The sequence below is a fragment of the Meleagris gallopavo genome, chromosome 21 (assembly GCF_000146605.3).
Source record: "Meleagris gallopavo isolate NT-WF06-2002-E0010 breed Aviagen turkey brand Nicholas breeding stock chromosome 21, Turkey_5.1, whole genome shotgun sequence".
Taxonomy (NCBI): Eukaryota; Metazoa; Chordata; class Aves; order Galliformes; family Phasianidae; genus Meleagris; species Meleagris gallopavo.
In genome coordinates, this window is record NC_015031.2 from 7,593,985 (window position 1) to 7,617,508 (window position 23,524).

The following is a 23,524-nucleotide window of genomic DNA, read 5'->3' on the forward strand; positions in this document are numbered from 1 at the left end:
CCCAGCTCCTAACTCCAACGTGTCAGTAGCTCATTGATATAGCTCTAAAAGATAAAGTACTATTAAATGCCATTATGAAAAGATGGTTTACATCTAGATCCACTGCACTATGTCCTATTAAATTCATATTACTTTAATGGTTTAACATCCTAAACACTTGAAACTTCCTCATGCAATTTCAATAGATGCAGATCTTTAAATTTCTCAAAACATTTAATGCATTTTAATAGATGCACTTGGTTCTCCAAAATCACAAAAGATGTCAATTCATTTAAGTATGATTGGTCATCTGTCACACAGGACAGCATATACACATATAGTTAATTGCTCTTCAAAACATAGGTTTTCTTAAGGTGGTAATGTACAGAAATTGCTAACATGCAATGAAGTTTTATGATAAAATCTAATGAAATTATAAGTCAGGTGTTAGACACACTTATTCTTCAACATTCATCCATAAAAATAATAATTTTAAAACACTTCATAGAAGAGCTACAGAAAACAAATTCGGTATAAATGTCACAGAAAGCACAATTTAGATGGTAATGACAATATAATGATAGTATCCCAGGTGGAATCTGGATAGAAATGAGCCAGAGGACTCTGGGAAGTAGCACAGGCATTTCACAAGGTCATTTTTCCTCACCTAAAAAAACGGCAACCTGGTGTCCAGGGAGAGACATTCCACACCAGGACAGGAGCTGTGCTTATTGAAATGTGTTTGTTTTTTTTTGAAAGTACACTTTGCAGAGACGTTCATGTCCATGCCATGTCCAATCCCATTCACTTTTCAGTAAGGACAATGTGGTTTAAATGCATCAGCATAACAAATTTCGCATCGCAAGACTTGGTTACAAGCACTCTCATGTAGAAAATGTTATTCACAAGATTACAGACACTTCAGGGGAAAAAAGACACCATGAACAGTGTTGGCAGTTGTAAAAATCTCAATTGAAAGAAATTTGCATCTCTCTAACCCACACGGTTTTTGTTTTAAAGATTTAAGAGGGGAAATATTAATGTTCTCTTCCAACAGAGTGAGAAGTGTCCTCTGGAAATGTACAGAGACCTAACTGTCATCCTTCACACCAGAGTGATTAAATTCTTAAAGAAAAAAAGTGTGGCACAGAATTAGTCTTACTGCTGTAAGAAGATTTACTTCAATTGTTTAGCCTTCGCATAGGTGGAGAGGATTACTCTTGAAAAGCAAATATTTTTCACTAGGCATAAGTGTAAATCCTTAGCATTGAACAGTGTAACTAACAGGGACATGAACTATCTTAAGGCTCTTTTGTATGATGAGTGATGCAATTATACTGTCCAGAGTGCATACAACAAGACTGTTAATAACTCAAAGTAGATTTAACACAGATTTTGATCACAAGCAGTGAACAATTGTAACACTGAGGTTGGTTGGTGCATGTAATTCATCCAGAACATAATCACTGCTTGAAAGCATCTTCCAATTGCTTTTCAAGATGCAAAGGTTGCTTCAGACATTTCTGCATAATAATTCTTTAGGATTATTATCAGAAAAGGCTGATCATAAACTTGTGACTACTTGAGAACAAAATTAAATACTTTTTCGTCCATTTTATATCAAGAATCTTCTTTTTTTTTTTACTCTTTTTATACAGCCAAAGTAATAAACAAATGTGTGCTGACACGCTGAAAAAAAACTTTAAAAGCAATTTGCAGTGTTATTCCATGAGCAAAAACAGTACGGAGCTATAAAATATAATTGTTTACTTCTACATTTTCAGATGACATTGCAATTTACATACAAATTTATTCACAAAAAAATATTCTTACCCTGAAGATCCAATGCTTTTGCACACACCAAGGAGAGGTCGCTTCTCCGAAAAATTGTCACATTTCTGAGCATCTAGTGAAAGAGAAAGCAAAAAAGAAAAAGTCTGTATGGCAAGTCACCATACATCGTTTGTGCCACCTTTCATAGTACCTGTACACTGGGGCTGGGAGGCAATATACTGCAGAATATTTAATATATAATGAAAAACTTGACAGCCTGTGCAAGATTAGTAATAGAAATACAAACAGACAGAGCAACGAACAGTGGGAGAGCTGTTCTTGAAGGCAGTAACAAAACGAGCAGCACAACGTGGCCAGGATTTCAGAGTTATTTTCTGTTTTTTCCAGTTGGGGTAAAGAATTCTGTAACTGTACGAAATGACAAGTAACATCTGCTAGCTATTCATTGTTTAACAGAAGTTGTCTGAAAGAAGACTGTCACCAGCGCTGTGTGGGTTTCCCACACTGGTTTCCCACATACTCTAGTGAGGTGTAAGTGGAATACAGGAGAGTTAACCATAAGTATGCAGTGGAAGGCAGACACCCTCATGTTTCTCTGTTACAAGGCAGGCTGCTGGTGTCTGCCCTAAGCAGGGCCATGCTGACACCCTACACCACCCGTCTCAGAAAATACAGGATTGAATTCAAAACAGTCATGGCACCAAGCAACTTCAGCTTCTGGATAGGCAACCTGCCTGCTCCAGGTGACAGCACACCCAACGTAAGGCAGCCAGGAGCAGAGATTCACAGGTACAGCTGGCACAGCTCTGCCTGCATGTTTGACACCAGAAGTGGGCAGCTGCTGCCCAGCTGCACTTACACCACGACTCCAGAGCTGTCATACTGTTAAATATGCTGCTATTCTTACTAGGGGACTTAAAAAGTTTTGGAAACTTCATCTTACTGATAAGGAAACATAAATAAAACAGAGCACAAAACATATCTTTGTAACAAAGTTTCATTAAGTTCCAGGGTATGTTTCCAATTCAACTTGAAAACTAGAAATAGAGCAACACCATCACCAGTGAATTTCTTCCAGTTTCTTTCAGCCTTCGCCTTTTCAATTATGTCTGTATCTCTATCTGTAGGTGTGGACTTTTTTTTTTTTTGGTCCTCATTATACATCAGACCTTTTGATCTACAAAGAATATTAGTGTTCCAAACTAATTCCCAGATACTGGTGTAGCTGCACCAAATCAATTATTCAGAAAGGCACAACAATTAACAATATACATTTTCACATAACAGTCTCTGTTAATTATTAATAACTCAGGTACATGCAATTAATTTGTAACTGTCCAGAACTCTCATCTACACAAGGAGAAGGCGTCCCTCCTACACACTGGGGTATTTACAAAGTTAAATGGGTCACATCAATAATTTCACCACCAACAATAGCTTTACAAGCAACCCAAAACAGCCAAACATATTTTCCTTTTATTCCTATTATTTCCAGGTCTTTCATGAGTCATACCTGTACTGCATGTACTGACCTGTGAATTGATAAATGAAACATACAGTCTTCTTAAGAATCTGGCAACCAGTCTGTTTCCTGCGATACCATGACCAGCCCAACTCCGTTTGTTTCTGCTCACCTTGCTGCTCTCCAGCCTTCATGGAGAAATGCTGACAAATGCTGACTACTGGGAGCGCCGACACCGATTTAAGTGGACACAGGAGTTTGCCTGAAGCATTTAACTACATTTTCTTTTTTCCTTTCTTTTCCTTTTTCTTTAAACTAGGATATATTAGACAGGCAAATTCCTATTTATTAATGGTCTGGTTCTAAGTTAAACAACAAGGAAGAGGGATGAAGGGTAAGAAAGGTGGCCGTGAGCAGAGAGAAACAACAGCACAAAAACAGCAACACCAGTTTTAATACCCACAGAACAGCTTTGCAAGATTTGCACAACAGGTGCTGGAACTCCTGCTTCAGTCTGCAATGGCCAAAGCCCTCATTTTTTAAAAATGCATTTTCTACCTTAACTATATACTTTCGAAATGTAAACATTAATACTCCAGGAAAGGATCATTATTTTGAGGACTCTGCAGGGCATTAAATCAGGTTAATGGCGGTTCTGTTCATGAGATTGCAAAAAGCACCACGTGCTGCTCTCTGCGGCGCTTAATGGAGTCAGCAAACCCATTCAGTTCAGGGCTGGAATTTAATCTTCCAAGTTGTGGTGGATTAATTTTTATTTGTAAAATTGTGTTTATTTGCATGTGCAATGCACTGAGGCTGTACACACCTGCTGCACACAGTGTTTAACCCAATGCAGCAGGATGATTGAAATGAAAAGCAGCTAGCTAAATCCCTCAAATACAAAAAGTATTGAAATCCTGTTGCAAAGTCTTTTTCTTAAACTCCTTTTATTCTAAATCCTTTTAATTCTGTCATATAACACTACAGTATTTATAAAAAAGCTGGAAATCCTGACAAATCACACAATTAAAGTAATGAAAACTGTTTTTTTTCCTGCTAAACAGGCACCACCGTATCTATAGCTCCATTTAGATAAATCATCTCTTTGTGCTTTATTTAAAAAAAAAAAATCAGTTCAGTTGGTGTACGTGAAGCTGAAAACAATCAATATCTGCAGCTAGATGTCATTTCATCCAGATCAACGTTTAGAACTTAAAGTCAAAAGTTTATCCACATGTAAGCTCCAAGCAGCTCATGTTCTGTGCTTGTGATGGGAGTGCGAGCTCCCATCCCATCCCATCCCATCCCCTGGGCCTGCCCAGCCCCTCAGTAATGCCAGTAACTGCAATACCTGTGAGGAAAATAAAAAGAAACCCCCTTGATTTTCACAGGAGCTCAAAAGCCAATTAAAAACTGTGAAAAGCACCCTCGTTCCCTTGAGCAAGAAATTCCCTACTTAGAAGTCAAATTCTGACCTATTTAGGAATAGCATGCATGCATGATGGAGTGTATTTTTCTGGTATGAGATTCCAGTACTTGAGACAATTCAACAACACAGAGCATCTCCTGCTCAATCAGACCCCTTTTAGTTCTGTCAATTGAGAATTGGGTGGCATTTCCAGTCCTGCCCCACACCAGCAGTACCTGGGAATGCAGGAAGCCACACGTTTGGCACTCACTACCTACGGCTTTCACTCCCTATTTTGCTCCTTCCATTCAGCAGAAAGAAAAAAGGGGCTGTGACTGAAGTCCTCATCCCAGTCCTTCAGGTGCTCCTTTAGGACCTCTGTGCCAGACTACATCACTGTATCTCCCACTACTTCCAGCATCACTCAGATACTTAAAGCATCAGCACAGCTCCCCAGTACCTGCAGCAGCAGATCTGCTTCCCACATCCCTCTGACATGATCACCCTAGAGCCCCCTGCCTCTCCAGCTGAATGTCAGCACCCATCACTACTAATAAGCGGTTCAAAATTCAGCATCAACATCAAAGATTTTGGTCAAAGAGGCAGAGCTGCACACACTGATAAAAATTTTTGTCTTCTTCTGCAAACAGCTTTATTGTTGGACAACTAAGTCCATTCTGCATGAAAAAATAAAAGACGACTGTGAAACATTTGTTAGAGATCAAAGTTTCGAGAGTCATACATTAATTGAAGACAGATGGGAGTATTTCATTTGATCAAATCCTGTTTGAAAAAATTAAAAGACATAGCAGTGTAACGTGGTAAAGGTTTCAGGTCTGCTGGCCTAAAGGATCAATGCAATGTCACCAGAACTGAAATGGGAGTGTGGGGGTCAGTCCACACTGCTCCAGAGAAATCAGCATTTCCAAATGCTGTGCAATTCTTCCCAAAGGCGTCTAATAAAAAGGGTTACTTCCTCTGCTTCAGAACTCTGTTCTGTAATTTCTGTAATCCACCAACATTAACATTCATTACACCATAACAATATATGTAACAGTTAAAAAACAGCCAAACTTGAATGCACACCTGCATGACCCAATTACACCAACATAAACCCAGCTACAAATTGCTACTGCCTGTTCAACTCGTAGGAGTGGTTCCTCCACCACACGTCCTATGCAATTATTTTGGCCTTCTAGGACTTAAAACCACCAAGCCACCCAAGTGGCTGAACATCTCTAAGACTCACATCTGCATTCCCTTACAAAGCAGCCTTGCTATTATTGTGCTTTTAAGTCTACCTGCACATAAATTTGAGTCAGCTCTTGAGGTTCAAATTTTATTTTAACAAAATTAAATACGTAAGCAGTACACAGCAGAGATCAATCTGCTGAATTTGAACTTTCACTGCTTTAGATTTTGAACTGCAAAGTCAGTCTGTGTCCTAACTGTAGTTTTTCATGCTAATTCCAGTCTTCAACTCTTTGTCCATAAGGTTCCCTTTGGTCACAGCTGTTTCAGACAATACTTCTGATTTATTTTTTCTTTCCATTCTTAGCTCTATTTCTCTGTCTTATCAGCCAACTTGACCAAACCATCAACTCATTGCAAAATGCAGGGCTATGCTAGCACATATTCTAGAAGTGGCATAATCTAGATTAGGGCAGTAAATTAATTCAGTTCACTGGAAGGATTTATTTTCATAATGCTGAGACACAGAAATAGGCTTTTACAGATAATGACTGACCTGAACTTCAATACACAAACCTGTCATCACGTACACTTGAACCGTGAATTACCACACATGCTGCCATTCCAGTACTAGGCTTTGGACTTCCCTTACTAAGAAGCACTATTTTCTTGATTGATTTTTAAGCTAAACAAGTCTATCCTAATAAACAGAACAGCACAAGGCATAAAGCCGGTAGTTGGCCAAGATTATTTAAAGTGACCTCAGTTAAATAAAGAAAAATGGCAGACCATAGCACTTCAGAAAGCAATACTACTCCAAAAATGTTAAAATATACATTTTTTTAAATGCTGGAAAAGTTCTGGAACTTATGACTTCTTTAGCCAAAGAACATGCAACATAAAGCAAATATCATTACTGGAAGTTATCACAGAAATGCTAATAAAAAACAAACAAGCAAACAAAAAAAGAAAAACCAACCAACCACAAGGCAAATGTAGGAAGTCAGAAACCTCACCAACACACAAACTTAGTATCACTTCAACCCTACAATTCCTACTCATGAAATCAGTTTCTCCAGGAAGACGAGAACAACATCCAGAGACAGAGGTGAGAAATTAGAAAAGATGCTGAACAAAGCTATCAATAAGCAGGTTAGCATGATCAAATGGCTAATGGACAAATTCACACCGTACTGCTTGTCATTTTTATTATTAATGATGTCCACTCTCTGATCCTCACTGTCGACAGCAACAGACATAACCAATTCTGGAAAATACCATCTCTGATGATCCCTTCTGCCCAGCCTTGCCCTGCAGCCTGCCCCCTAAAGACTGTCTGCACGCCGTTCTTTTCCTGTGATAGTGCAAGCATCTCATTCACAATAAAAACAAAGAGTTTACAACGATCAAATACAACATTATAAAATATTTAATAGCTGTTATCTCACTGTGAGAAGAAATTTAAAGTCTCCCCAGTGTCAATGGAATTCTTGTATACTTTGAATCATTGATCAAAAATGTTTCTCATTTGCACAAATGACAAAAAACCTTTCCTTTCCCCCCAGCCATCGTGTCTTTGCCTCACGGTCAGGCAACTTGTGCCCAGTGCAATGGCAGAAAGAGGTTGGAGACAATCACCTAGAACACAATATTACTGTAGAATCATGGAAAAGGCTGAATGTAGCAACTGCTACATCCAATTACTTATGCTTTAGGCACCTCAAGGGCGAACCTCAGGGAAATCAGAAACAGAAATTCTCTCACAATTCCTGACCCCAAATTTTGTGGGTGATATATAGCAGGTCCACAGAGAAGAGTAAGTGCCTACATTTTCCAGTGTTATTTACAGCAAGCTCTCAATTCTTTATGGACATCCTCTCCAGGCTGTAGCCCAGCCACACTGCAGTTACACCAGCGCTGCAATGCAGGGCAGGGTCAGGCCTCCTGCTTTGTTAACTCAGACAAAGCTCTGCAGAGCTGCAGCCAGGCCACAGCAGTCCCAGGAGCCACCAAGCTGTCCAGCATGGCACAGAGCCTCACCGAGCTGGCAGCGTGCAAGGCCAGCAAAGGCACTGCCCATGCTGCAGCTACTAGGAGTGCCTGGAACCTGTTACATCAGATCAGCAGCCTCCTTTGCAATAAGCCTGAATGAAATAACTCTTTTGAAACAACGCTTCATTATGCTGTGAAGCACATGATGCAGCAGAGAATCTAACATCAAAAGACTGCAGTATTTTAACAGAAGAGTTGACAAACTATTAAATTCTGCTACTGTAAAGCCATCACGTTAAAAACATAAGCTTTCCTTTCACACCTGGGAATGAGTTCCTTATCACAAACTTAGATCTGTTTTCTAGGAACGGGCCAAATCCATCCACCCAGAGAGCCCCACTTTCAATAATTCCCTTTTTACAGCTTTACAGTTAAATGGTGCTTCAGCCTACTGATAATAATCAGCTTCTCCTTTACAAATTCTTTTTATTTTGAATCATTAAAGCTCATGTTTTAGTTATCTAAGGCCTCTTATTACAACTTCACTTTTATCTGATTCCAAATACTGGTCAATGATACATTCATGTACTTTCAATCAAAGATTTATTTAAACCAAGCTATGTAAAAAGAGACCAAAACATGTTTTTAAAAGGTTTAATTTAATTTAATATGAGCTAATTTGAATAGTTTTCTAATGTAACAAATATCATTATCAAATGCTAAATATATGCCATTTAGAGAAAGAAAAAGAGTAACAAAGTGTAACTTACTAGATTGAAAACCAAAAAAGCACTATTTTGCCATCAGGAAAAAAAAGAGCTTGTAGGTACTTTGATTACTTCAATCCCATCAACACCTCTTTTTTCCTCCTTTGAGAAGGAAGAGGCACAGACATCCATCACATAGTGACAAACATCAGCAAATAATCATAGCTCGACAGAAATTATGCAGTGCTCCTACAAACAACTCAAAAGGCACAAAAAGCTTGTAAATTATTTTACTTTTAAACAACTTTAGCCCATAATAAATTTTAACTCTTGCCTAGAGACAACACTGTGCTCTTTATAAAGCACAACCTTATGTAAAAGTGTCCTGTACGTTCTCCTGCTCAAGCAAAAATTAGATAACATAATTAAACATAATGGATTATTCTGAGCCATTTAAAATATACTTACTGATCTGTGGAGCTGGTAAGATCCGTGCAGCTCGAACTGGACCATGGCGGACAGAAAAGAGTTCCTGAGCTTCACCACTGATCTGCAAAACATACAGAATGTGAATGTACAATGTAAAAAAAACATATGCACATATAAAAATACACATGCACACACACACATGTATAAAATACATTCCCCACAGAACACTGTTCTTTTCCATAGTCAGCTCTCTCAAAATCAAACTGCCATACAGACAACCTTCCATCTGAAACATTCAACGCTCAAACAGTGGGAGCACAAATGATGGTTAGGAAGCCACAATTGTGAAAAATAAACTGGATTCTCACTAAGCTACTGAGTACTGAAATCTGCATCTTAACTAGGGGGGCTACTGTTTTATTCAACAAGTAAAACTCCTTAGAGCATAAGCACTGAATGCAATGGACACGTACTGACAACAGACAGGATTCTCAACGGAAGAAACCACAGAGGCAGAAGTTTAGTTCAGAAATATTCCAAAATTTCTTTTCTCCCTCCAACAAGTGATATCTCACAGGGGCAGGATAATGACACATCCACCCAACAAGCTTTCCAATATGCAATTTTCCTTGAAAAACTGACAAATCCAGCTTTGTGATTTGTTTCTTTGGTAACACAATAACATCAGAGTAAACACCTCTAATCTAGCACAACAAAACCCATACTAGCATATTACACTCACTTAACCAACTTTCTTAGCTGACTTTTGATACAAAAATCCTATTTGTTGGACTTGCTTTAGATGAACAGCAACTTTGTGATACAGGAAGGCTCAGATCAGAGGAACAAGAAGTTCCTCTGCCAGAGATGGTGCAAGTTCGTATTGTCTCTTCCCCCTTACTGAGCAATTCCCATTTGTAATCAACTCAGCTGAATCAAAATTTAACAGTATATGGTAAGCAGGCAGGAAAGGCATTGTCCTTCTTACCAACCACCCACAATTTCACTGTACATGAATATATCCTGGAAGCCTTCAGTAACACACTCCATAGGAACAAAGACTGCCTGCCCCTAGAAACATGAGTCTTGTGTGTGAACGAGATCCCAGCACCATGTGCTAGGAATGTCTCCATGTTTTAGAAGAGACTACACTTGAAGTTGACTGATGGCTCCAACTAACCAAACCTCAGGAGGTACACATGTATGCAACATAGCATTTGTTCTGCACGGCATGTGCTTCTAAAACCAAAAAAAACAAAAAAAACCACAAACACTAAATAGCCAGTATATATATATATTATTTTTTTTTTCACCAGGTGTGAAAATTATGTTTCATAACTGTAGAAGGATCAAACTAATTAAGTTTGTCACTAATAGCAATCTTGAAAAGATTAAATCAGAGGTAGTTAAGAAAAATTTCCAGTCTTCCTCTAAGTGGTCAGTCAGAATGCATTTTCATAACTGCCTGGTAATGGATCCAACACAGAACATCAAACTTGAGGAAAATGGCAAACATAATAAAGCTCATTTCCAAACAACCAACAACTTAAAACAGACAGAAGGAGGCTAAGAACGTAGCAAACATGTAGGATAGAGTTTTGCCAAGCAAGCAGCTTAGAATATCAGAAATTAACACAATTTGAAACAAGGTTCCTAGGAATTACTGAACTATAAATCCAAGTCGCTTTTTGAAATGTCATTTCATAGCTGTTCCCATTTCTTTCTGCACTTCAGCTCACACATTGAAAAAGTTAACATACTGCTACTGTTTGACAACAAACCCAAAGCACAGTGCCCAGGCCTTCAGCTCACCACCAAGCTGAACTCCTTACCAGCACTGCTTTAGACAGCAGGGGAAGCTCACCCACAAGTACATCTTCCCTAAGAATATTCTGAAAACACCACTGATACAGAGATGGCTGACCACTCTGTAACAGCTAAGTAAACACAGTATAGCCCAATAAGCTTGGGGAAATATCTTTCTTTGCCATTTCAGGTTTTGCATGCATCTAGCAGTTTCACACCGGTGTCAATTAGTGTCAATGACGTGATTAGAATTATTCCTGATGGACAAAACAGTTTTAAAAGTGTAATCAATATGAGAACTAATCCCTTAGTCTACCTATTCTGCTCTTATTTTATGAGGCTGACATTGGTATCATCACACTGCTCTCTCAGTGAGCAGCAGCACCTGAGCAACACACAACCCTGTAGCACCCCAGCTTCTGCAAAAGCAGGTTGAGTTCTGCCTCTGGGACAGCCAGGTTCTCAGAGCAGAGCCCCTTACTGATCGCATCCTAGATCAGATATAGAAAATAAGATCAGAAATCAACTCACTAAAGGCTTGTTGATTATTTTAACTGATCACAAGTCTGAGATGTGGGTGAGGGAAGCACCTCTGCATCCAGAGAACACAACTCTGAGAAAAGTAGAGCACAGCAAAGCAGAAAATGAGAGAGATGAAAGGAACAGGTTTTCTGTTCATCGGAACACAGCAGCACAAGGAAACAAGAAAGGAGGAAATGGAGAAGAAGAAAAATAGAAGGCTTTGGAACTATTATTATTGGCAATTAAAGGTTTTCTTCCCCCCCAAATCATGAAAATGCTGTTTCACATGTGTACACACATCAATGGCTATGAATGAAAACAAGAGGGAAAAGAACTAGCATAACAAAAGCATGGAATAAGTGATTCATATAAAATAATCCAACCCCATTCAGTCCCCTCCTTTTTAAGTATGCCAGCACACTGGCTCTAGCTCCAATCTACTTCAAGTACAGTTATAGTCCCAAAAGTATGATACACTAAGAAGGCCAAACCTGCTTAACCAAGTTGCTGCTCTTAAATATACTGAAGTCCAGAAAGTGTGTTTATTTGACCTGTGGATGCCAAGACCTGGCAGATTTTAAAGATGAGGTTTTCACAGAAAGGCCTCAAAGCATACAAACACAAATGAAGTTTCTTTGTACCTTAACACATAACACCAAAATTTGAGCCAGCTCTTTTCATGGATATAATTCTTACTGTTTAGTAATTAATATTCATCACTTTAAAGATAATTATTTCACTGTTCAGAATTAACTGCAATTAATGCTAACACTATTTATATAAATCTCAGAACACAGTTACCATTGTTGAGGCCACGTGTATCACTCTTGGCTGAAAGCAGCATCTTCAGATGAGAGATTTTGTATGCTGATCCTCCTGCCTCTTCAGGCCTTATCTCATTCCTGGGGCAGCCAGGACAATGACAGCCAACCCGTCCCTCAAACAGGACACTTACTGCACTAAGAATCAAAGCACGACAAATAACTACATTTAACATGTGCCAAACACTGCTGAATGGCCAACAGCTTTGTCACTGCCACTCTGGGCAAGATGTGGGCTGGCAAGTCTAAGGTAAAAGGCTCCACATCCCTCATTACCAGACCCTTGAGCCACACAGTCTCATAAGCATAGACAAAATATAAATAGACTTCACGAACTGAAAACAGAGCTCTAAATTCTTCAAAAAGCACCTGTGAAGAAAGTAGGCTGTGGCTGCCATTTTGGATTTCATCCAGCTAAGTAGCGAGTCCCTGTGGCAGCTTTCAAAGCTCTTGAAAGTTTTTCTTTCCCATTCCACAAGCCAAGAATATTTCCAAACAGGTTTCAAGAATTGAATATTATGCTATAAAAGCAGCATCAGGCGCTCATTCTGCAGAAGAGTGGATCCAAGATGACGGCTCCAAGCCGGTCCGGTAGCACATTTCAGCTTCTGCAGCGCCCAGTATCAGACCACAGGCCACAGACCTACGTGGGAGGCAGCAAGCAAAGAACACTGCAATCTAAAACACTGCCCTTAATGAAGCCTTCACCACTCACTTCCAATCAGGACAGACTGGAAGGACAAGATGAACGCTCTCCTCCATGTGCAACTACTGCTTAAAACACAACCTACCAGAAATCTGGAGCAATGCTTAATTTTTGATGGCAGAGCTTTATCGTTTGGAGCACATCAGTTTGCACCCATTAAGAAAAAAAATAAAGTTTTGTTCATACTAAAGATAACTAACAGTTTTCAGCCATAGAAAATGGTTTTCACATGGTGAAAACAGCCAAACATACACCAAACAGAAGCGAAGTTCGAAAACCAATGCTTAAACTACTGTGCAATAGTGGAAAAGTAAACTGACAGTATATTAATAAGATGCCACAAGGCACAGGGAGGATCAGCATCAATTTGTTTGTTGTTCTGCTGCTGTTTTAAATTCCAGGTATATACCTTTAATACAGCAAGATAAGGTGCTAATAAGCAGTGACTGAAACCACCACAAAGTAGTGCTGGACATAATCCTGCTGGGATAGAGCCCTTACTGGTCATCTTGCTGAGAGAGCGAGAAAGAACCTACAGTAAAGAATTCTTATTTCAGTTTAGGAATTGAAGCAATCACCCCTCTCATTCAGAACATCTGATTATCTATAAATTATGAGAACTTTGTGCAGAGAGTTACATGAGTCTACTCAAGTGACCAAATTGCATCTATCATTTAAAATTATGACAATACAAATTGAATTTAAAAAGCACTGAAAGCTCAGTAATGGTTACAGCGTCCTCAATATTCTCATTTTATTTGTCATACATTTCAAGGAGCCTTAGCACAATCAGGCTGCAGGCTCCCTGTGAAATCCTAATTTGGGAGACAGTTCTTGTTTCTTTTTAATAGCTTCATTTCTGCACAAAGACAGGAATAGCACAAACAATATTGGGCGCAGGCAGGACGTGGGTACAAACTGCATCCGTGAGCTGTCATCTCAGCTTTGACCCCATCCAAGGACAGTCCCATGAAATGCTGCTTGGTCTCTTTCGACACCTCTCTCTGCAGCACTCTCAAGTTCTTTGCGTGTGCTTTGCTTTTTCTCCCACAAGTGCAGGTTATGACATAAATGAAAAAACCACCATCAGATTTGCAGTCACTTAATGAGTGTGAAAACAGAAAATTCCTTAATTTCTCACAGCTTGCTACACACACAGCTGCCATTATTATCAGAGTTCCCTTTGGCATTTTCTACTTTATTCAACCTGAGCTTCATAGCTGAGTTTTTGTTTTGTTTTTTAATTGTAATATGAACCATTACGTTACAATGACTTTCTACTTCTGAAACTTCCAGCATACAATGAAAAAAAAAATTATCTGCCACAAAAGCAGCCAATATGAGTTTCACTGAGCAGGAACATCTAGAACAGATACTTGGAAACCACATTAGGCAACAACCAGTTCCAACTGTATTTGAAACATGAAACTGGGGCAAGGAAAAAACAAAGTCCAAATAAAACAAGAAAGTACACGGCACAATTATCAAATAGGAACTTCTACTCATACTTTTGTATATTCCCAGATTTCTCCCCACTCAGTGAGCCATATTTTAAGAGCACTTTTAACCTTCCCACCCCCATTCCAAAACAAAGATCAAAGAAAAGTCGCTTGGATGGACACCTTCCGCTTCTTATGCAATGCAGATTGAGATTCTGCACTTCAAAACCCCAGCCGTTACTTCAGCACCCAGCAGTCCAAACATTATTCCAGCCCTTTGAAGCAGCCCTAATGGTATCTTCCATTTGCAAGTAACACTTCTGTAGTCAAAGATCTTACTCCAAGGAGATGTTAATGTGAAAGCACTCAGACTGCAAAGAGCCACGCACTCCTGAAGGCAGCCTGCGAGGTGTTCAGAAGTCAATGTAACACCATTACGGCGAGTGTCAGCTTAGGAGCTGTCATAAACACTTCATAATCACTCAGACACAAACCGGGCTGCCTGCAACACATTATTTTATTAAGTGCTGAATAGAGGCTCAGTTGTACGAATAAATAGCACAATGCTACAGATAATAGCCTCACTGAGGAGATTTTCAGAGAAATGTCAAATTGTTGCTTTTTCAGACTGAAAGGTTTTTAAACTATGGAGATTCTATTTTATTCTTAATAACTGGAATAATGTTGTGTAATAACGAGCTAAGCACTCAGCAAGATCAAGAAGAGAAGATACATTTGTGTAGTACCAAAGGGCTGTCAAATACACCCTAACAATTAAGTCAGCTGCTCAACTGCCAGGTTTTCTTTTACTTGGACTAAGTAAGGAAAAAAATAGATGGAGAAACACAAGCATGGATAAATACAGGCTGTGTTACCTCCAAGCTTATCAGGTAAGATAAGATCTGAGAAGATATTTAAAAACTGATATCAAAGACTATCAATCTGAGAAGCTATCCACGTCGGTGCTACTAACAGCAGATCCATCCCAGCGCTGGCATTACACCAACACATACGAACCGCAGCACTGCACAGGACGACGCTTCCCCCTTCGGATGCATTTTCCCAGTTTCACAGGTTGAACAAACAAGGGCTGACCAAGCAACGTGCTGTCTCTGCGGCTCATATTTCTAAGATGGACGGTACAATATTTCCATAGTTGCAAACTTCTTCCATTTCATCAGAACGTCCCCCCACCCATGAAAAACACCTCTGCAAAAAAATGAACTACAGTAAGTTTCTTGCAATTTCATTTTCTTTATTCCTCCTAAAAGAAGAAATGCTATCAAAATGTAGAAGTTATAAAGAAATAAAATATACTGGAAAAATACAACCTGGCTGCACTGACCAGCAACCCTCCTGCAAAAGGTCACATCAGGCATCCAGTCGCCTCACTTGTGGCTTCAGATTCAGATACAAGAAAAAAAAGAAAAAAAGGCCTTTCCCACTGGGAAACATGGGTAAGTTACCCCGTGCTGCCTACCTGTCAGGACCAGGGAGCACACTTACTCCACATGAGTCAGAATAAACATGAAGTAGTTCAACTCCTCATTTGTTAGTGAGATCCATCAAATCATTTCATGCTTAATGCAGTGAAGCATGGGGTAAGAGCTCAAATGCAGGCAGTTAATGTAGAACAGGTTACACTGAGGTACTGTGTTCATGTATCAAAGAAATGAGACGCACTGCTTCTTTCACTCTTGCTTTCTTTATACCTGTAAGATGCCATCTCACAGTGAACTTCTCAGGAGCACTGACACAGATAGCTTTCACAAAGACACGCTTCCATTTTGACACAGAAAGCCGCTGAAGAGGGATGCACAGAACTCTCACCTCACCACAAAGTAAGGGCACACATACGAAACAAAAAGTTACCTATGACTGCCAGGTACAGAGCTCTTCTGATCACACAGTGGCCAGAACAAGCCCAGAGCCAACACAGTGCATCCCACCCACTTTTTCAGAAAACATGCACATGGGCAAGAATACTTCAGCAGGACAAACTAAGCTGCTTTGCACAAATTCTTTGGCTTAAATCTAAGTGACTGCTCACTGCCTTTTATCTAATCAACTCGCAGCGTAACTCTGAGTACTGCTCAAGTTCTGTTTCCTCCCTTAGCTCGGTATCTTACTGACACCTAATGTTTGTTTTCTGTAACACACTTTGAAGAACAAAGCAATGTGTTTCTGAACCATTTTAACAGCCTGTTCCATGATCTGTACATTATTTCAAAACTGATCAATGTTCAAAACGTTGTAGAAAACTAATTTTGTACTGTAAGATAATTTTTAGTATTCAAATTAACTCTAGTAGAAGGCAAAATCCCAAAATAAAGCCAGGAAAGTCAGATTTAGCCACAATTTCTCAAGACATCCAAGCAGAGAGAAGTTCCTATATTACACGTTACTACTGTTAGAAGTATACCAGGCCCTTCCTTCTATTAAATCCTCCCTTAAATGCAAAAGCTCAGCAGTTTTTTCTTCCTCAGCTCCAGCTAACAACATGCAAAACGAAGAGGGGAAAAAGCCAGCTCCTCCCATACCCTAGGAAATTCAATTAGACATGCCTACTTTTTGGTGTACAAAATAAGAGCATTTTCTGTTTTACCATCTAAGCTACTGGTATATAAACCTTTTTCACACAGCAAGCCATTACATAATACAGAAATATATATATTTCAGAAAGGCCTTACGTTTTATGAAGAGAAAGAACTCCATCCTCACTACATTATTTTGAAGGACAAGGTGTTACGAGCAATTTTTTTTTAAGTTAAGAATTTTATGACCTACTGTATTAAACTTTATTCTATAGTTCAAGAAATTTGGGCGAAATTCCCCCAAATTAAGACCATGTGCTCATAAACCATTCTGAAACACAAACTGCAGGGTGTGGATGACAGCATAAAATCAAACCCATATGCACACATAGACTTTAATAAAATTAAAATTGCAAATCATGTACATGACAAACACTGTGATTGTAAAATACCATTAATACTGTCATACTTGCATTCCCAGGACAAACAAATTCCTCTCATATTTTTCCACTCTCTTTTCCTTTCCCTAAGTTAAAAAGATTTGTCTTTCCAGAATATAAACTATTGCACAATGCCAGATGCTGCTCCCAATTAGACTGAAAATTTACCTAAAAAATCATTTGTAAAAAATGCTCAGATCTGAGAGTTTGAATTTAAAAGTTTGATCCACGCTCAGCATGCACCTTACGATAGGCACATCACATGCACATCACACAACAGTGATGGGAAACATTGGCTCTAACAACTCTAGCACGAAAAATTAAACTCTTAAGGTAACAGCACACCATTACAAACAAAAGCACTTCTGTCACAGAAGAGCAGTTAGCTGGTACTTACAGGTATGCTCCAGACCTGCATTCCATCACTGTACCCAATCATTAGCAGTAAGGGTGGCTCATTCCCAGTGCTGTGTATTTCGTGGAACTCCATATTCCTTGATGTATCTAAATTGGGTTTAAAGAGCAAAGCCACTGGTTAACAGGTTGGGACCAATCATGGTTATTACCAGCTATACCAGGTGGTGTTTCCCCAGTCAATGTTTCTGCTCTTGTAATGAAAGGCAAAGCAATGTGGTTTACATTTTTTATGCTGAAACAACACTGAGATGCATTCTTTTAGGCAAGATCATTAAAATTTCACAAAGGAGTTAGAGAGCATTAGAATGGAAAACAGTGGAGAAAAATATCCTTCATTAAACAAGAGTAATCACAAAATGCATCTAGAACTTCTGTAACTCACTCCTGTGATTAACAAAACACAGCAAATCTTTAAAATGGGGAAAAGACCAATAAAGTTAACATTAACACATTCTACAGCTACAAATGCACACACTGATCAAAGTTCTTCCTAAATAGTATACAACTAATCTTTGCATCAACCTTCTGAAAAGAAGGAAATCCACAGGAACAAAAGTGCCTCAGAACATAATAACAAGAAAATTAAGCCTTTCTTGAGTAAGGCCCTGTAAAACTTTATTTCCAAGGATGAACAAAAGATCCCTGCAAATACGTAAGCACCAAAGAAAGAGAGGAAAAACATTCAGGATCTTGAAATAGGATACATTCAGGTCCAAACACATTACGTGGCATAAAAGTGTAGACAAAATACAAAGGATTCTGGAAAATATCATAAACCATTTTGTTATGCTGTAGAAAAGAGCCTAAAGAGGGAATGGCCAAGAACTTTTAAAAATAAACAGAAGAGGAAAAGGAGCTCACAGTGAAAAACTTTGACAGCCTAAAGCTGGACATAATGCCATGCATGAGTTGATGGGTCTTTTCTTGCTCTAAGAACCATGACACATGCCATACACTACAAGCAACTGCAAAGTGTTCAGTCCATTTGGGTGAGTTACTTGACAGCAGCGTTCAACCACTTCCCACTCAGTCACTAATCTTGCTTGTTCAAAAAAGGTAACTGGGATGGACTGAGGTAAAACATCTCACATCTTATCTGGAGAAGTACCATACTCCACGCTCTTAGCAAAATCCTGTGGCCATTGCCATTTTTTCTTGATGCTGCACAGCAGTTGCTAGTCAGCAGCTTTAGCAGACAACTTTCTGAGACACACTAGAAGCAGTAAGTTACATTTAAAAAGCAAGGCCAAAACGCGTTCTTATTTACCATCATATAAAGAAAGACATCATAGAATCTCCTGGTCCTTTTCCCTAACAGCTCATCCTTTCTAGGTTACTATGAATTATACACGTCACTGGACATATATCCACAACTTGGACCTGGATTCACAGTTAGATAATCTAACTTTAAAACCAAACAGTGGACAAAATAAATTCAGTTCTATGCTTTGTCTTCAACTATCATAATGAAAAGAAAAGGATTTTTTATTATTTGCCTCTCTTCCTAAGAGTTGGTTTGCCTTTGGATGCAGGAGCAGGGCCTATTTGTTCCATTTGCAAGGTGCTGACCACCAGCATTTCCATACTGAGAGAAAAATGAAACCATACCATTCAAATCCGCGTTCTCAAATCTGACCCAAATGATCTTCTCCTTTTCTTCTGCTGGAGGAGTACCACTGTAGGCCTGGACAAAAAGCAAAAGACTCAAAATAAGAAAATGTAACACCCATTTTTTCCTCCCTTAATAGAGCACAGAAGAGACTGTAAAGTTAATAAATAAATAGGTATATCTACACCTTACAGTCAGCCAGGATTACTGGGTCATCTTGCTTCAAAAAGGAACGAGTCCATGATCAACACACAGCATGCTGAGTGTGACTCACAAGTTCTAACACCACTCACTGAAGCAGACACACAGCAATAAGCCTTCTGCAGCAGGTCAGAACTGCCACAGGACCTACAGCAATTTAGTCAGGCTAAAAGAGTGATTTCTGCCACATTCAACTTCTAGCAATTCTACACTGCCTCTAAGAACAACATCAGAGTTTCTCACAGGAGGCATTTTTATTCTTAAATTTTTTTTATTCACTTAAATGCTAAGCAAAAATGAAGAAAGAAACAGACTTTTACTACACTTTATTTTACCGACACGTTATAGTTACATTTGTGACATCTTTAACACAGTCATTTTATAGAGAATAAACTGTAATTCCAGTAGAACAAATTTGTGTTTCAGTTCTGTGTTCCACAGATTCCCATAAGAAGATGAGATACAAAAAGAAACTCTGAAGGAGACTTGCAGTGTTTCCAAGCTGCGTGCTTTACAGTTCTCAGGAGAAACTGTGGTAGTAAGAACGTGAGCTGCAGTAGAAATACCATCACTTCCAAACGAATTATGGCAAAATACAGAGCAATATATTGGAATAAATATGAAAAGAGACCATATAATCACTTTATACATGCCAGAAAAGCAATAACGTGAGCTAAAAATATAGATTTAAAAAGTAAGTGTGGGTATTACTTTTCAAAACAGATCGCATTCCATGTTTCCAAGGCAAACTGATTTGTACAACAAAACACAGACTGTACCCTTTAACTACAGAGAAAAGCAAAGACATCAAGGGGGGGGATAAGGAATACAGCAGTCTTTTAAATGAAAGTTTGACTAATTTAATTTTGACCATGAGTCCAAAAATGCATTTCACAAGCCAATACCAGCAAGGGGATTTCTTCTTATTATTATTACTACCATTAAAGAAATTCATGACTTCGGTTATCCAAGATAGTCATTCAAATAAGAACCAAGAGAGTTTCCTGAGGCTATGGGCAATTAGCTGCAACACTTCACTACTGACTGCAGCTTTCCAACACTGGTTTCCCTCTGCTACTGAGAGGCCCATAAGCAATACAGAAGCGACCATTTCATGCTGCTGCTACCTGTGAAAACTACAAAAACAGAAGCACTACAGTTCTCAGAGGGAAAAAAAAGGACAAAAGAAGACAGAGGGAGAAAGAGAGAGAAAACAGAATGTAGACTTTTGCTTTGCTTGTGAAAAAACAGCTTTTAAGATATGCACATACCTGTGGCACAACGTCTTGAAGAAAAGTAACAACACTTTCCATATATGACTGTTCCCTTGAAAACAGAAGGAGAATTTTTCACTACTACTGGAGTCCAGAAGTGGTTAGGGATATATTAAATAAGACACATTGAGAGAGAAAACATACATGACAACACAAAATTACTAAGGATGCGATGCAGTTACTCAATAGGCTGTCACACACTGACAACATACATACAAATTGACCTATGTAAAATGTGAATTGATACTTATTTACAAAACAACTGCTCAGGAAAAAGGATAAAACGTAACAGCTGAGAAAGAACTCATGTTCTCCAGAGCAGAAAGACCAGTTAGAGCAAAAAAGGCTTTTGGAATAACATTTCTCAGCATTTTTCTACTTGAATTGGATCTTACGCCACGAAAGAAGGCTTACACCAAGGGCTGAAGCTTTCCTTGTGGGGCCTGTAAACTTGATGACTTCAGGTGCAATATGTACAATGACAGGGCAAATGGAAGCAGCAGTGGGTGGAACAAAACCCCAACCAGGACAAGTAAGGAGATACTTCCAGTTACAGTTTATTCCTTCTTGGAAGTTCATTAGCAGCAATGAGTAGTATATATTGCAAGATACACCGGTTCTGCTAGATTTAAACGAACGTTTTTATCCTTGCATGAGTGGTGAGGCTCTTGTGTAACTGCTGAGCAATGCACAACGTTGGCTGAGCTCATTACACAGTGTTGAAACTACACAGAAAGTTTGGGCTTTTTGAAATGCATAATACTGAAATATTCTGGCAACTGAATCTACGTTCATAAAGTCTGGAAATTCAAAAACAAACAGAAAGCAACTTCCTCCAGTGAACACTTTGGCAGCCCCCACATTTTTATTTTGCCAGGCATTTTTCCTGTGCTACTCTAAGATTTCTAACAGCAACAAGGAAAAATCATAAAGTAAGCAGTCGTGGGCCTTGATGGCCAAAGGTATGCACATTTTCTTCGTGTTTCCTAAAACCACGTAAATTATTCAAAATTGCAACTTTCAGCAGGTAAGACTGAAATGCTCTCTCCTAAACGAGGGCACCAAAGATACTTCAAATGCTGCAGCACCTCAATCAACTTAACTACTGGACTCCTCTCTGAAAACAATGATGAATCAAAACCACAGGACTTAAAACTTCTAAAAGCTTACTCCAACCAGTGACAAAACCAGGCTTTGTTCAGCAACCCAGGGAATGGCTGAATCAATAGAGACCATCCTATCGCTTTAAGTAAAGGCCTTACAAATAAGGTGTGATTTTCTAGGGCTGATCCTTCTTTTGTTTGTGTAGGTCACAAAAATTGTCCTTGTGTACCTTCAGAGTCCTTTGTTACCTACCAATAACATCTTACAGGTATAGTATTAAATGGTGACTGAAGTTCTCATGTGAATGCCTACCAGCAATAGTCATAATGTCTTTGCCTTTCAGTTTGTTAGATGAGTACTGGGGTGCCTTTTTTTCCCCCTGTAGCACGCCCAGAAACAAAGCTGATGTTTGGGAAATGTTTTATCCACCATAGTATATTAAATCCTTCACAATGTAGGGGGAAAAAAAAAAAAGCCATGAAAGTTATAATAAAATTGCGTAAAAAACAACAACAAACCCTAAAAACATACAGAACACTTATCATTGGGAGGCTTAAAATGCATTACAGAATCAAGTTCAAAGAAGATCAGTTTATGCATCACTCCTCTTTGTAGTCCTCTACCACCTTCTGTTTATAATAATTCAGTTTAACATAAGCAGAACTCTGCAGGGAGCTATGTGCTACTCAGCATAATCTTCTCCATGAGAATTTGTATCGTATTCATCTTTAAGCTGCACAGCTCTGAAGGCTGATAAGTATCTCATTCAGGGAGGCTGTCTGACCAGCACAGGCAGAGGAGACAGGAAAGCAACACCTGCTTACTTCCTTTTATTGGAAAATACCAACTGCAACAGCAGTGTTTTGTCAACATCAGCTCTCAGAGAGAGCTCTGAAAGAGAGTTTGGGCGAGGTGCTTCACGTGCAAGACCACAGAACACACTCCCCATAAGGCCTTTTCTTCCAGAACGTTCTTACGTGACAGCCTGCGGGCGGACCACCGCTCCTCCGGTGCAGCGACTCGGGCGGCGCGGGGATTCTGTCGCCATTGCTTCTCTGCAGGTACCTGTAAGAAACATTTCCTCTTAATAACAATCCTTTGCATGAAGACTGCTTACAGTCCAGCTCTCATCATCTTTTTTAGGATTATGAAAACCTCCGAGGAAGGAAACTCAACTGACTCAACCTATAAGGCACCACACCTTCACGGCACTCTTAAAAATACAGATGGACAGAGATATCCTCTGTTGGTATCAATACACCTCTTGCAAAGTATGTGAATGCAATTGGGCCCTTTGAATTCTGAACGCCTTTCCTATCAGCAAACAACACCTGTGTGGCACCAGAGGTCCCAGCTGCAGCATTCCATTTCCATGGTTTTAGGAAGTACAAACTAAAAGCCAAACTCCCAACACGGAATCACAGAAGAGGCTGAAGGGACCCATAAGGATCACCGCATGCAGCTCCAACACGAGTTATCAGCTTCGCTTCATACTTCGCAGCCTTAACCCTCCACACACGCAGCGGCCCGGCTCGATGGCTCGGTCCTCGCACACGGCTCGCGCCATCACCGCAACACCGGGAACTGAAGGCTGAGAGCCCACAGCGCTGCCCTGACCGGCACGAGCCGCGCGCGGGAACGCGGGCCACAGCGCTGAGGCGGCCGCGCAGCGGTTGAGCAACACCGGAG

General features: G+C 39.5%; 1 protein-coding gene across 1 annotated transcript; it reads right to left on the reverse strand.

Annotated features, from left to right (window-relative positions):
• Nucleotides 1-1,655: 1,655 nt before the first annotated feature.
• Nucleotides 1,656-22,897, reverse strand: LOC104913926 (breast carcinoma-amplified sequence 3-like). Its single transcript, XM_031556453.1, has 6 exons — nucleotides 22,813-22,897; nucleotides 20,729-20,783; nucleotides 19,256-19,331; nucleotides 17,628-17,734; nucleotides 9,002-9,083; nucleotides 1,656-1,885 (listed from the first exon to the last, which is right to left on the reverse strand). Exons 1-6 carry the CDS (start codon nucleotides 22,881-22,883, stop codon nucleotides 1,809-1,811), a joined length of 468 nt encoding a protein of 155 aa, XP_031412313.1. The 5' UTR covers nucleotides 22,884-22,897; the 3' UTR covers nucleotides 1,656-1,808.
• Nucleotides 22,898-23,524: the final 627 nt, after the last annotated feature.

Excerpts from the sequence above, each read along its gene's own strand:
- LOC104913926 (XM_031556453.1), bottom strand. The coding sequence starts at position 22,883 with ATGGCGACAGAATCCCCGCGCCGCCCGAGTCGCTGCACCGGAGGAGCG. Across the intron at positions 19,332-20,728 it reads TTCAAGACGTTGTGCCACAG|GCCTACAGTGGTACTCCTCC; the intron begins GTATGTGCATAT and ends CTTTTTGTCCAG. Across the intron at positions 17,735-19,255 it reads TGAGAACGCGGATTTGAATG|ATACATCAAGGAATATGGAG; the intron begins GTATGGTTTCAT and ends AACCCAATTTAG.